General features: G+C 35.5%; 3 protein-coding genes across 3 annotated transcripts; all 3 read left to right on the top strand.

The window, feature by feature from the left end:
* The first annotated feature begins 286 nt into the window (after positions 1-286).
* On the top strand, positions 287-4,194 carry LOC141617825 (uncharacterized). The gene is made up of 10 exons (XM_074434965.1): positions 287-392; positions 1,614-1,704; positions 1,890-1,950; positions 2,038-2,308; positions 2,619-2,693; positions 2,809-2,893; positions 3,055-3,324; positions 3,429-3,549; positions 3,640-3,819; positions 4,039-4,194. The coding sequence occupies exons 1-10, from the start codon at positions 287-289 to the stop codon at positions 4,192-4,194; spliced, it is 1,416 nt and encodes a 471-aa protein (XP_074291066.1).
* A 4,783-nt stretch (positions 4,195-8,977) lies between these two features.
* On the top strand, positions 8,978-11,993 carry LOC141617824 (uncharacterized). Its single transcript, XM_074434964.1, has 5 exons — positions 8,978-9,363; positions 9,446-9,873; positions 10,467-11,219; positions 11,530-11,697; positions 11,857-11,993. The coding sequence occupies exons 1-5, from the start codon at positions 8,978-8,980 to the stop codon at positions 11,991-11,993; spliced, it is 1,872 nt and encodes a 623-aa protein (XP_074291065.1).
* Positions 11,994-12,005: 12 nt separating this feature from the next.
* On the top strand, positions 12,006-13,286 carry LOC141617823 (uncharacterized). The gene is made up of 2 exons (XM_074434963.1): positions 12,006-12,617; positions 12,726-13,286. Exons 1-2 carry the CDS (start codon positions 12,006-12,008, stop codon positions 13,284-13,286), a joined length of 1,173 nt encoding a protein of 390 aa, XP_074291064.1.
* The last annotated feature ends 298 nt before the right edge of the window (positions 13,287-13,584 follow it).

Below are 13,584 nucleotides of genomic sequence, written 5' to 3'. Positions count from 1 at the left end.
TCATATCTTAAGAATATTAACGCTGGGTTTAAGCAAAACGCACAAAAAAATTGACATTGTACTAAAAAAAATCTTAGATTTATGTAAAGAAAATGTTAAGAAGATTAAGAAAAATCCAGAAAGAAAAATCTTAGATTTATGTAAAGAAGAGATAAAAGGAGACCGAAAAATCTAAGATGAAAATTTGTTGCATATTGACTAGTTGAGTAGCACCAAGTAGAGTGGAGAAGAGTTGAATATGCTAAAATGGATGAATAATAGGAGGAAAGTATATATGCAATAAAAGATGAGGAAAAGGAAGGATGTCAGTATTGTATTTGTCCTAAGTGAAAAAGAGAAGGCTAAAAATGGAATGAACCAAAAATGTGATCAATGGAATGCAGTATTCTCATGTACCAGAATACGCAAAGTTGGTCAGAATATATGCAGGGTGTTATTATGCCGCTGGCAGTTGTAGGGATGTAGAGGAGTTGTTGGCTTGGGTGAAAATGGAAAATATGCATTGGACATTCCACGTTCCTCCAAAATTACCTAATGATAACTATCACAATGTTATAACTCGGCGAATTTGAAAGTTCTCTCCATTGTCTACTATCTTATCTTTATTAATTCAGAAGACAATACTCAACCCAGGGCGTACCACGTCATTAATTCAGCCTATTTTTTCTTTTTTTTGGAAATCCATGATATGGTGGGACCCGTTAGTGTGCAATGTTTTTATTTCTTCAGAATTCTGGCTATACAAACATACGACAAATTCCGTCTCAGAACATATTTTATGAAAAAATATTATACATTCCGAATAAATGAAAATAATGGCTATAAGCGGAATGAATTACAAATCGGAATAAATAAAACTAATTACAAATAAACGAATTACGTAACTTTTAAAAAAAATTAAATAATAATAAAATTACATATTTACGAGAAGAAATTACATTTAATTACGGGATTGAATTACATATAATGCGAATAAATTACATGCATAATTCTTAAACACTACATAGTCCGATATATCTTTTAAAAAGAAATCATGACAGAGTATTTACTTACAGTATAAAACTCGGCAACTCAAATATCAGCCGCGCACACCGAATTTGGTAGGTGACAATGATAGGCTACCGAGTTAATTTACACTTCAACAAGCATTCTAAACTAAATTTAATTTTTTTTCTCTAAAAAAAACAAATAAATGTTTAAATTATTTGAAAAATTTAAATTTACAAATTTTAAAAAAATTATAACATAAATAATTCATAATTGTTTTAATAAATTTTTTTTTAAAAAAAATAACACGATAATTAAACCATTGTAAAACTTTAAAATATGTTGTTTTTTTAAAAAATAATCCTCTCAGATCTGTACAGAAAGCCGTTCATCACCGAGGATTTATTTACTTGAAGCAAAAATTCTGGCAACTTTACTATCAGTCGCGCACTCCGAACTCGGAAGATGACAATGATAGGCTACCGAGTAATTTCTACTTCGACAAGTACGTTTTATAGGCAACGTTAATATCGTCATGTTAAATACAGTTGGACCGTCCAAACTTCAAATCAGAAACTGCATGAAAATCAGAGAATCAGTTTAATCTGAAATTATGGCATATGCAGTTAAATATGTAATGGCAACAGTTACAGCCGTTTTCAAGGAGTGGTGTTGTCGGCTAATGGCAATAGTGGGGAAGTTAGGGTTACATAAGAGGTTATGTTGGCTTATAAATAGGAGTGCAAATAACCAGATTATCTCACACAAAAATTAACATTGCAAAGAAAAACAAAAGCTTAAGAGATAATGGCACATATCCAGAGTATTCCAATTTCGAGCATCACCAAAGAAACAGCGAGAACGGAGTAACTAACTGTTCGGGTTATGAGGTTGTGGTATAGAAAGTCAGAGACAAAGCCAAATGACGTGCAAGGGGCAGAACTCATTCTAATCGACCAAAATGTAAGTGTCCTTATTTCTGTGGCTATTTTTAAACGATTGTGACAAGTATTTGCTTAAGAAATGATGAACTAATATGTATGAATTCAGGGAGACACCATTCAGGCATCAATCAACAAGAGGCTTACACGGCTTTTCTTAGAGCACCTTAATGAAGGGAGCACATACAAAATCAGAAGGTTCAGCATATCATCAAACCGAGTGGGACTTGACATGGCAACATATCACCCGTGCAAGATCTGGTTCGAGTACAGCACTAGGGTGGTACCCATTCCTAATGCAGAGATACCACTTTGTACCCATGCTTTCTACACTTTCAATGAGGTCGTCATTGGTGCAATGCCAGGTAGACTTTATATTGGTAAGCAATAAATGCCTAGATTTGGATTTTATACATGTTTAATAAATGGTAACTAACAAGAGTCAAACATTGTGGTGCAAATGTAATTGGAAGGTTGGAGCATGTTTATCCAATAAAAGATAGTCATGGCAAGAGGAGGAAGCTAAGACTATTGTTTTGGGCAATAATCTGTAAGTTTACTCTAATGAACTATATTCTATAAATGAAATATTAAACTTAACAAAATCATAACGTAATGTTTATAAACTGTATTTTAGGAACCAACAGTTGTGTTGCTCATTGTTTGGGGACTATGTTGATCAAATTTCAGAAATCGAGCAAGAGTTCATTAACAAACAAAAGCCAACTTTGGTAATGCTATTCTTGAAACGTTCTGTTTATGAAGGTATAAAATTTTGGTCATGCAAAAAACAAATTCAGCAACACAAGCACTTTGATTACATATAAACTATACAAAAATATGTTGGAATAACATTCAGTCATTATGTTGTACTATGCAGGGGAAGTTAGCATCACAACAACATGGGGTGCAACCAAGATATTGGTTAATCCAAACATGAATGAGGTGAACGTGTTCAACAATTGGTATGACAATTAAATCCATTTTATGTGATGAGATCGTCCTTAGGGCAAAAGTAAATGCAAACACAGTTAATGACGAGAATAAAACATAAAATCTAACAGTCCAGAAAAATACAGTCCAAATACACTTTGAATTTCATTTTTTTTTTACTTTCCCGTTTCAGTTTACCTTTACTTAATTGCACCATCTCCCTTACCAGTTTTCCAGATGGTGATGAGTCCGTCTTTGGGGCTCCAGGAACTGCTGCATACCATCCCCCTATCCTCGCAAGTGCAAACATCAAAACGTTAACTGAGATAACAAATTTAACCAGAGGAGGCGCATATGTCACAATGGCAAAGATTCTTGAGTTAGATACATCTGGTAATAGTTGGTATTACTACTCATGCAAAGAATGCAGATCAAAAGTGAAGCAAGGGGAAGATGGTTTGTGGTACTGTGAAAAGGAAAAAGTTTAAACAATAATTAATAGGTTATTCAATGGTTCTTCAAACAATTACAAAATTGGTTAAATTTTAAACAAAAACTGTCTTGCAGGTTTCAAGTTAAGTTTTTTGTTACATACGAAGCTCCAGATTTGCTTGAATTCATTATTTGGGATGATGTAATGGCTGAATTGCTCGGGAAAACAGCACGAGCAATCCTTGATGAAGATGAGGTAACTATGCACTCATTTAGAAACAAACAAATTGCAGTAATATAAAAGCAAGTGATAATGTTATTAACCAATGTTTACATATCATTTCAGATCTACACTATCGTCCCTCCCCCAGATTTCAGGCCTTTACTTGAAAGGACATTTGTGGCAAAAATAAGGGTTAATCAGTTGTTTAACATTGAGCAAAAATCGAACTCATATGAGGTGATCAGTTTATATGATGATCCAAGAAAAATTGCTAAGTGGGATGCCATGAATAATGCAAGAAAGGTATGACATCAATTAGTGACTGATTTATAATAACTTAACATTTGTAGTTTTCATTTACTAATAAATAAATATCGTCCTCTGTTTTAGGAACAAGCAATTTCAACTTCAACAAGGGACACAACAAAAACAGACTCAATGATGGTGAATTGAATTGAAATTTCTGCTGTCAGCTACGATTCTAATACAAATGTTTTTTTCAGTAACCATTTTTTTTGTTAGGAGAAAATGAGAGAGATAGTTGAGTCTGAACCTGTGCTAAATTCTGAAGAGATCACACCGCAGAAAGGAGTCGTGCTGATGGCCGAGGCATCTAACAAATCATCTGCAACAAAATTGAAGGAAATTAAGATGGGCAAACAACCTATGGCGTTCTAAAAAACATTTCAAGTTTTAAGCAATTTATGGACCACGTTCTTAAAGGACATTTGTGTTTTTGTTTTTGGACTTTTTTGGTTTTCCGTACTGTTTTGGACCAAGTTAATTTCAAGTTGTAATAGAATAATTTAGGTAGTCATAGATAAGGTAGATGTGTAGCAAGTTTATAATGCAGAAAATCCAAGAAGCTGAAGGACAAACGAATGTACTACTCTTCAAAGACAGAGCTTTATGGACAACAACGATTGGATGCAATATAAAACCAGCAAGCAAGTAGATGGCAAGGTTGAATCATATTGGATAAGCTAGCAACATCATTAAATAAACCTTATTTATGTTCTATGTTTGTACTATTTTATTTCAAATTCACGAAGCTTTAATGTAATTTTCTCAACATTATCTAATATATTTCTTTACTTTTCATTTCCAGTTTATGATACATGTTATTAGTCATTAATAATTAAAGTAATGACCCAAGTTTTTTTCAAAAAACAGTACTATGATACATTAATTATTCAAAGCACGAGTAAACAAAATGTTCTGGAAATAAAACGGGACAGTTTGTTTAATCCTAAGTGACATACATTAAAATCATCGAATTAAACAATCAGATAGAGAAAATCGTACTATTTTACAACAACTGTTTCAAATAGACGAGTACATTAATTAGTCAGGGAACAAGAAAACAAAAAATTCCGTAAAAAAAATGTTCCGTGTGATTCATCTTAATGACGGTTGGAACAGTTATGGTAAACTGACAATGACTCACTAAATGCAGTTTATAAATAAGTGGGGCATTGTGGGCTAAACTTAAGTAGTTATTGTTAAAGTAGAAATAAATTGTGAGCACAACAATTGTCAAACAATTCCTATAAATTTGTTTTATAGAGTAAGAATCAATCAAACAAATATACATAGATAAGCAATAAAAATCTGTCAACAGTTGCACTACTTTTGTAAAATCAACGTGGGAAGCATTCAAACATTGGTGTGTTAAACATGGAAAACGGGAATACAAGTATAAGCATGAAAAAAAAAGGAAGACAGCAGGCGACAAACACAGAGAACAATATGTTTCCTATTTTTTATCTATAAATTAAGAAATTAGTTATAAAGTGTTGATGGTAACTTAACTTTCCATTTATCTTTTATGAACAATATGCATCACTCCATCTAACCAATGGATTAACCTATATCCTACAAGTTAATAAAACAGTTACATTAATATAATGTTTATGAGAATTTCTTAAAAAGAGAAGTTTCAAAAAAATAAAATGGTTGAACTTAACTTAACATAGAATTTGGAAGCTTCAGATTATTTCTGAAACAAGCAAAATTAACAAAGGTGAGTTCAATATTTTTGTAGAAAGGATAATATACAATTGAAATGCATAGTACAAAAACAAAATTAGCAAACATACTTAACTTTTCACATATGAAGATGTTTATATAGTATCTGCAATTAAGTGTTGAACAATTGTTAGTATAGTTTCTTAACATCAGATTAAAACTAACAATTCAAAGTAAATGAACTTCACAAATATAAACAATGAACTGATAAATTTTGATTGCCTTAACTGAAGTAGAGGTTTGAAAACATCTAAAGGGATCCAGGTTGTGTTGTGTCAGGTCAGACCAGCGTGATTTAGGTTAGGTTGTACCAGGTTGGGTTGGGTTGGGTGGGGTCAGATTGAGTTAGGTCAAACCCAGGGGATGGGTTAGGTTTGGTCAACGAGTTAGGTTGGGTTGGGTTATGTTTGGTCAACGAGTCAAGTTGGGTTGGGTTGGGTTAGGTCAACGTATGAGGTTGGGTTGGATTGGGTTAGGTCAACGTGTTAGGTTGGGTTGGATTTGGTTAGGTCAAAGTGTTAGGTTGGGTTGGGTTGGGTCAACCAAGTGGGTTGGGTTGGGTCAACCCAAGTTGGGTTAGGTCAAACCTATGTTTGGTTTGGGTTGGGTCAAACCCATGTTTGGTTGGGTTGGGTCAACCCCATGTTTGGTTGGGTCGGGTCAACCCATGTTGGGTTGGGTTGGGTCAACCCATGTTGGGTTGGGTCAAACCCATGTTGGGTTGTATTGGGTTAAGACTGTTGGGTTGGGTTGGGCTATGTATGTTGGGTTGGGCTAGGTCAATTTTGGGTTTGGTTGGGCCAGGGTAAACCCATGATGGGTTGTTCGGGTTAACCCATGTTGTTTTTGTGTTAAGTTAGGTGTGAATGAGTGCATTAGGTTGAACGGGTTAACCCATTATGGGTTGTTCGGGTTAACCCATTTGTGGGTTGGGGAAGGTAAGTTTGGAATTAGTCAGTCCACAATTGGGGGTGTCTCAGTTTGGGTAAGGTTCTACCCAGATTGGGTTTTCCAGGTCTAAACACAATTTATAATGGGTTAGGTCATAGTGGATTGGGTTGGTCCAGGTAAAACATATTGTGTTGAGTTAGGTGACATATTAATTACTTTGTCCATTTAATTAAACAATAGTTTGAATAAAAATGGTCAAAGTAATATTGAAAATTACAACAAATTGAATCATTAATATATGCAATTAAATGAACAAAATAATCATATGAATTCATTGAAAACAGGAAATGAATTAATGCACATAAATGTACAACTTTTTGATATTCAATATAAACACCAAAAGACGTCTCAAAATACGAGTAATGTGACAGTAATGGAATTTTATACCATGAATCTAGGGTTTTTATTTGTAAAATAACCAAAACGCAGCATACTTGAATAACATGGTATTTGAAATTTCTCAAATAAACATGCATATACTCGAAAAACAATCAAATAACCTCAGATCTAATAGTGTGAATTAATATTTTCCAATTACAAAAACATGCAACAAAGAACAGATCTATAATTATGAACTTATACGAAGACTAATGGTGTTTTAAAAAAAATTCTAAATCATCATTTTCATATTAAGGCAACAAATATTAACAAAAACGGCATGAATAAAACATCTTCAATAAACGCAATAAATATTAACAAAAAAAAAACACACACAGATCATTTTCATTATTTAGATCCCTAATCAAACAGATCTACTAGATTAGGAAAAAAATGCAATAAATATTAACAAAAAATTATTTTAAATTGTTAATAGCATGTGTAAATCTAATAAAGTCATAGATCTAATAAAAGATCATTCTAAATAACGAAGAAATAATTATTTCCATGTCGATTTTCTAATTAGCATTATTAATGCAAAAACGGCAAACAATTGATACATGCAACAACATAAACAACCAATTTAGAAAAATTGAAAATAAGTTGAAGTCCAAAAAGTATGCGGCGGAAATAACATAGAATAAGAGAGGAAAATTGATCTTACCATGAATATAACATCTTCAATAAACGCTTCTAAGAACCAGATTTGGAAACCTTCACCATCTTCATGGATGACCGTCTGCATGCGGGAAGAAGAGGTAGGAGAATGAACGGATGATAATCTGCAACATGGAGCACGAGGGAGAAGATGGGAGTGTGTAATTTGTAGTGAGAGAAGTTAATTTTTAGTCAGAGAGTGAAGCAGAGAGAGAGAGAGGGAGAGAAAGATGGAGGCGTGTAATAGAATTTGAGACGGGAAATTTAGGGTTTTAGGGGTGGGGATGGGTATATATAGGCTGGGTTATAATTAGGGTTTTATTTAAATTAGGCTGGACGTACAATGTAGATGGCTTGAGCCCAATGTCTATTGTTGTCAGCCCAAGTTTAATATCGCGTGACTTTAATATTTGTTCGGTATTTGTTCACATACGGTCCACATAGTTTACGATTTTAAAAAGTTCATAAAAACAGAACGTTTGACATAATTTGTCTTTTCCATTATGCTTGACGAATATAGGTGTTCAGATGCCACAAAGAAACTTGGTGATTACCGACAATACGCAACAATCAATGTCAAATCCTCGAGTACCGCTATCTGACATTACGAACGGTGTTTCTTTATTTTTATTTGTTAATATTTTAATATATATATATATATTTAAGTTTTTTAAGTTTTATTTTTATCCTTTTTCATTTGTTGTTTTAAAAAATTTATAATACCACATTACCAATTGTGAAAATTGCAGTTTCTCATACCCCATGTCATCGAAGCTGAAGAACAAACGTAAGTGAACAGATAGCGATAACAACCCCGCCAAGTAATGTTTCTAATGATCCTACTCCATCATATGCCAACACACTTATTCTAATGCCTAGAACGACAAGAGAAAAAAGATCGCGATTCTCTAAGAAATGTGCTGGTAATGTTCATAATGACGTTTCTCAAACTACGGTAAATTTTACACCAGCAACCTCCAACGTGACAGGTATATATCTATATTTAATTTTGTTACATTTAACATTTATTAACGTTTGTGAAAGTCTTAATTTTTATTAAAAATGTTGTGTAAAACTTATATGTAGTCCAGCCGATGTTGTTGAGCGTTTAGTGAGAGATCTATGTGCTTAATATGGTGAAGCTTTCAGTGAAGTGAATCCGTCTGTAAATCGAATTGAACAATCACCCGGTAGTTGTGTTTTTAATGCATCCTATTCACATGGAGAATCTTCGAGAACTCAGCAAAATACTTCTGTGCCGTTAAATAATGAGAGTTAGTTTATTCATGACTTTTTATTTGTTAATTAGAATTGCAAAATGCTTTGGTTATTATAGTCTACTTTTTATGTCTCAATTTCTGAATTTTGTTTTAAAAAATGCTTAGCATGGGAAGGATATTGAGACTGTGGAGATGCAGAATATGAGTGTGAGAAATGTCACGCGTTGATGTGGTTAGAGGAGAGAAAAGATAAAAGACGTGGTACAAGAAGTCCTAAGTTCTCACCTTGTTGTTCTGATGGAAAAGTTGAACTCCCATTTCTACAGCAGCCGTCTGAACTTCTAAAGTCGTTGTTGACCGGTCAGCTTCGATTTAGCAAGCATTATAGGGAAAACATTAGAGCTTATAACTCAATGTTCTCCTTCACTTCTATGGGCGGTAAAATCGATCATTCCATCAATCAAGGTAGAGGACCGTACACCTTTAGGATGGGAGGTCGAAATTGTCATCGGATAGGGACTTTGGTACCGACCGGAGATGCAAGGCCAAAGTTCTGTCAACTTTACATATATGACACGGAAGAGGAAGTTCACAGTCGAGAAAATGCCATTAGGTAAATATATTTTCTTTCGGTATTATTTTTTTTTTTTAAATAATTTTTTTTCCGTAGGGAATAATTTGATTTTAAAATGCAGTCCAGGGAATCCATCAAGGTTCAATGGCGATTTAATACGATTGTTGGAAAATATGATTGACTGTCACAATACAATTGCAAAGACATTTAGGATGGTTAGGGATAGACTGATTGTAAATACAGACAGTGAAGTGAGTATCAAACTTAGTTCAAGGAGATCAAGTGATGGAAGAACTTACAATCTTCCAACAGTTTCAGAGGTAGCGGCTTTAATTGAGGGAGATATTGGTCCACATATGGAAAAGCGAGATATTATTGTCAGAAGGTCGTGCGGTGGTTTACAGCGGATATCTGAGTTTCACCCTTTATACACCCCCCTACAATATCCTTTGTTAATTCCATCCGGAGAAGATGGGTATAAGCCCGGTATCCTATATAGTGCATCTTCTATTGGTGTTAGCACGAGTGACCAACCACGTGTAGGGAGTGGTTTGCTTATCATCTTCTAGAGAGACCACCAGATGTTGAATTTCCAACGATCTTATTATCTGGTAAGGCATTCCACCAATTTTTAGTTGATTGTTATATGCTGGTCGAATCGTATAGGCTCAATTTCATTCGTTTTAACCAAGATCGACTTCGAGTTGATAATTATAAGAACCTCTCAAATGTTGTTGGAAGAGGAGATGTTGAGCCATCTTCGGCGGGTACTCGGTTTATCGTGCCCGCTTCTTTCCCCGGAGGTGACATGTGGAAAAAAGCAAATTTCCTTGATACCATGACTATTTGTAAGTGGTTTGGTTATCCAGATTTATTCATCACTTTCACCTGTAATCCAAAGTGGCCGGAAATAGTACGATTTGTTTCTAAAAGAGGCTTGCGACCCGAGGACCGTCCAAATATTGTGTGTCGCATCTTTAAAAGGAAGCTCGATGAGTTGATTAGGGACTTAAAGGATCGACATATTTTTGGAAGTGCGCGAGGAGGTACTACCAATTGCTAATCGTTTACCTTAATATATCGTTTATGACATAGCATTACTATACAAAAATCTAATGACATTTATTTACGTTTGTTTGCAGTCGTCTATACTATTGAATTTCAAAAACGTGGAGTCCCTCATGCCCATATAATATTGTTCCTACATCGGGAGGACAAATTCCCGACAGCCGCAGATGTCGACAAAATCATTTCCGCGGAGATTCCTGATCCGACTACAAATCCCGTCTTAAATAGTGTTGTTTGCGAGTATATGCTTCATGGACCGTGTGGTAAAGCAAAGCCCTCATCACCGTGTATGGTCAGAGACAAGTGCTCAAAATATTACCCAAAGCCGTGCACCGAGAGAACAACGGTTGACGGTGATGGGTACCCTATATACAAGAGAAGCAAGAAAGGAGTTACGGTGATTAATGATGATGTGCCCTTGGGAAATGATTTTATCATTCCATATAACTCTCAGTTGTTGTTGAAATATCGGGCTCATATCAATGTCGAATGGTGTAATAAATCTAGATCCATAAAGTACCTATTTAAGTACATTAACAAGGGCTCTGATCGAGTTACCATGCAGTCGTCTTACACACGTCGTAATGAGGAGGACCCTGGTCGATTTGAGGAGATTAAGAGGTTTTACGATTGCCGATATCTCTCTGCATGTGAAGCCGCTTGGAGAATATTTGGGTTTGATATCCACTACAGAACTCCTGCTGTTGAAAGGCTACAATACCGTCTTCCAGACGAGCAACCTATTGTGTTCCACGATGATGATTGGGTTGATGAGGTCGTACAAAATACTTCGCTCGGGGTGTCACAATTTCTTAAATGGATGGGCTGTAATAATTCGATAGTACGAGAGATGCAAGTTGCTAAAGAATTATTATACTGTGAATTTTCAACCAAATTTGTTTGGAAAAATAAAGTTCGTGAATGGAGCCTTAGGAAAAAAAGGATTTACAATTAGTAGGTTGGTTCACGTTCCGCCGCAATGTGGTGAGTTGTATTTCATGAGAGTACTGTTGAATCACTTTAAGGGACCAAAATGATTTGAGGATATTAGGACTGTGAACGATTTTGTTCATCCGACATTTAGAGAAGCATGTTATGCATTGGGTTTAATTGGTGATGATCGAGAGTATATTGCAGCTATCAATGAAGCAGCTGATTGGGGGTCTGGCTTCTACTTGAGAAATCTGTTCGCGACGTTATTATTTTGTGGCACTTTGTCTATGCCGAGCAGAGTCTGGGACGAAACTTGGCAACTGCTATCGGACGACATCTTTCATAGGCAACACACTGTTCTTAATAATCAAGGTGTGTCTTTACTTAATAGTAAACATTTACCGCTATTTTAATTAGAACAACTTTAAAACAATTCTTCATATTTCGCATTCTTACCTTCATCTATTCCATGAATTTATTGCTGCAGTATATAAAATCACATAGATAATAATGCAACTTTTTTAACCACAGATTTACAGCTTACCGATGAAGAGTTGCAAAATTATGCACTTATTGATATTGAAAATTCTCTTCAAATAAATGGTAGTTCAGTTCGTCTATTTGAGGGAATGCCATTCCCAGACATGTCTGCAACGGCACATCATTGAAATAGTTTAGTCATGGATGCGTTGTCGTACAATAGACAGTCCTTGAGTGAAGAACATGAGATTCAGCTATCTTCAATGACTGACGAGCAGAGGTTGGTGTATAATGAAGTTATGGAAGCTGCTTTAAATAACAAAGGAGGGGTGTTCTTCGTTTATGGATATGGTGGAACTGGGAAAACTTTCCTTTGGAGAACTTTGTGTGCCGGTTTCAGAAGTAAGGGCAATATTATTGTGGCTGTTGGGTCAAGTGGAATTGCAGCAACTTTGATACCAGGGGGTATAACAGCTCATTCCAGATTTGGAATTTCCATTAATGTAACGGAGGACTCCATCTGCTCCCGAATTAAGCCCGACAGTGATTTAACTGAACTTTTGATACGTGCTAAACTCATAATATGGGATGAAGCACCGATAACTCATAGGCATTGCTTTGAGGCCCTTGATAAAAGTTTAAAAGATGTAATGCGTCTTTTGCACGTGGGAAATGCTGAACTGCCGTTTGGTGGGAAAGTTGTGGTATTCGGGGGTGATTTTAGACAGACATTACCGATTGTTTCGAAAGGAAGTAGAGAAGATGTTGTGGCTGCATCCCTGTGTTCATCGTATTTGTGGTCTTTCTGCAAGGTATATATTTCTTTCTTTAAATATCAATATTACCGTTTTATGTGAGTCTTACTTAAATTATTATTGTCGTACTGTATTTAAATGATATAAAACGTATACCATGTATAGGTACTTAGATTGACCAAAAATATGCGATTGCAAGTTGGTAGTTCAAGTGACAATGTTGAGGAGTTACGAAAATTCTCTGAATGGCTCTTGGAGATTGGAGATGGTATAGCAGGCGGTGAAAATGATGGAGAAGTTGATCTAGAATTACCAGCCGACTTACTCATTCAGGATGTGATGAATCCTATTAAGACATTAGTAGATGTCACTTATCCGGATCTGCTTGCACAATTGTGGAATCCGGAATATCTCCAACAAAGGGCAATCCTCGCCCCTACTCACGAGATTGTTGGATCAGTAAATGAATATGTTTTGTCGCTTATTAAAAAGGATGAGAGAATTTATTTAAGCTCCAATGAGGTGTGTAGTGATGACAGCGGTACAGGTGACGGTGACATTCACTCTACTGAATTCCTCAACAGTATCAAATGTGCCGGACTCCCGAATCACCAATTGAGGTTGAAGGTCGGTGCTATGGAGATGCTTATGCGAAACATTGATCAATCACGTGGGTTGTGTAATGGTACGAGACTAATTGTGACTGATTTGGGGGCACGTGGATAAGATGTACTGTCTTAACTGGTAGTCATAAAGGTGATAGAGTGCATATTGCTCGACTAACACTTACTTCATCGGACACCAGTAGATTTCTAGTACATTTCAGTAGAAGGCAATTCCCCATCGCTATTTGTTTTGAGATGACGATAAACAAGAGTCAAGGGCAGTCTTTATCTCAGGTCAGCATCTATCTGCCAAGACCAGTGTTTAGTCATGGCCAGCTTTATGTCGCACTTTCCAAGGTCACCCGAAAAGAAGGCTTGAAAATTCTAATTTGTGACTCAGATATGCGTACTTCTACTAC

This window comes from Silene latifolia, chromosome X (assembly GCF_048544455.1).
Source record: "Silene latifolia isolate original U9 population chromosome X, ASM4854445v1, whole genome shotgun sequence".
NCBI classification, from domain to species: domain Eukaryota; kingdom Viridiplantae; phylum Streptophyta; class Magnoliopsida; order Caryophyllales; family Caryophyllaceae; genus Silene; species Silene latifolia.
The sequence above is the reverse complement of the archived record's forward strand: the minus strand, read 5'-3'. Positions and strand labels throughout refer to the sequence as shown.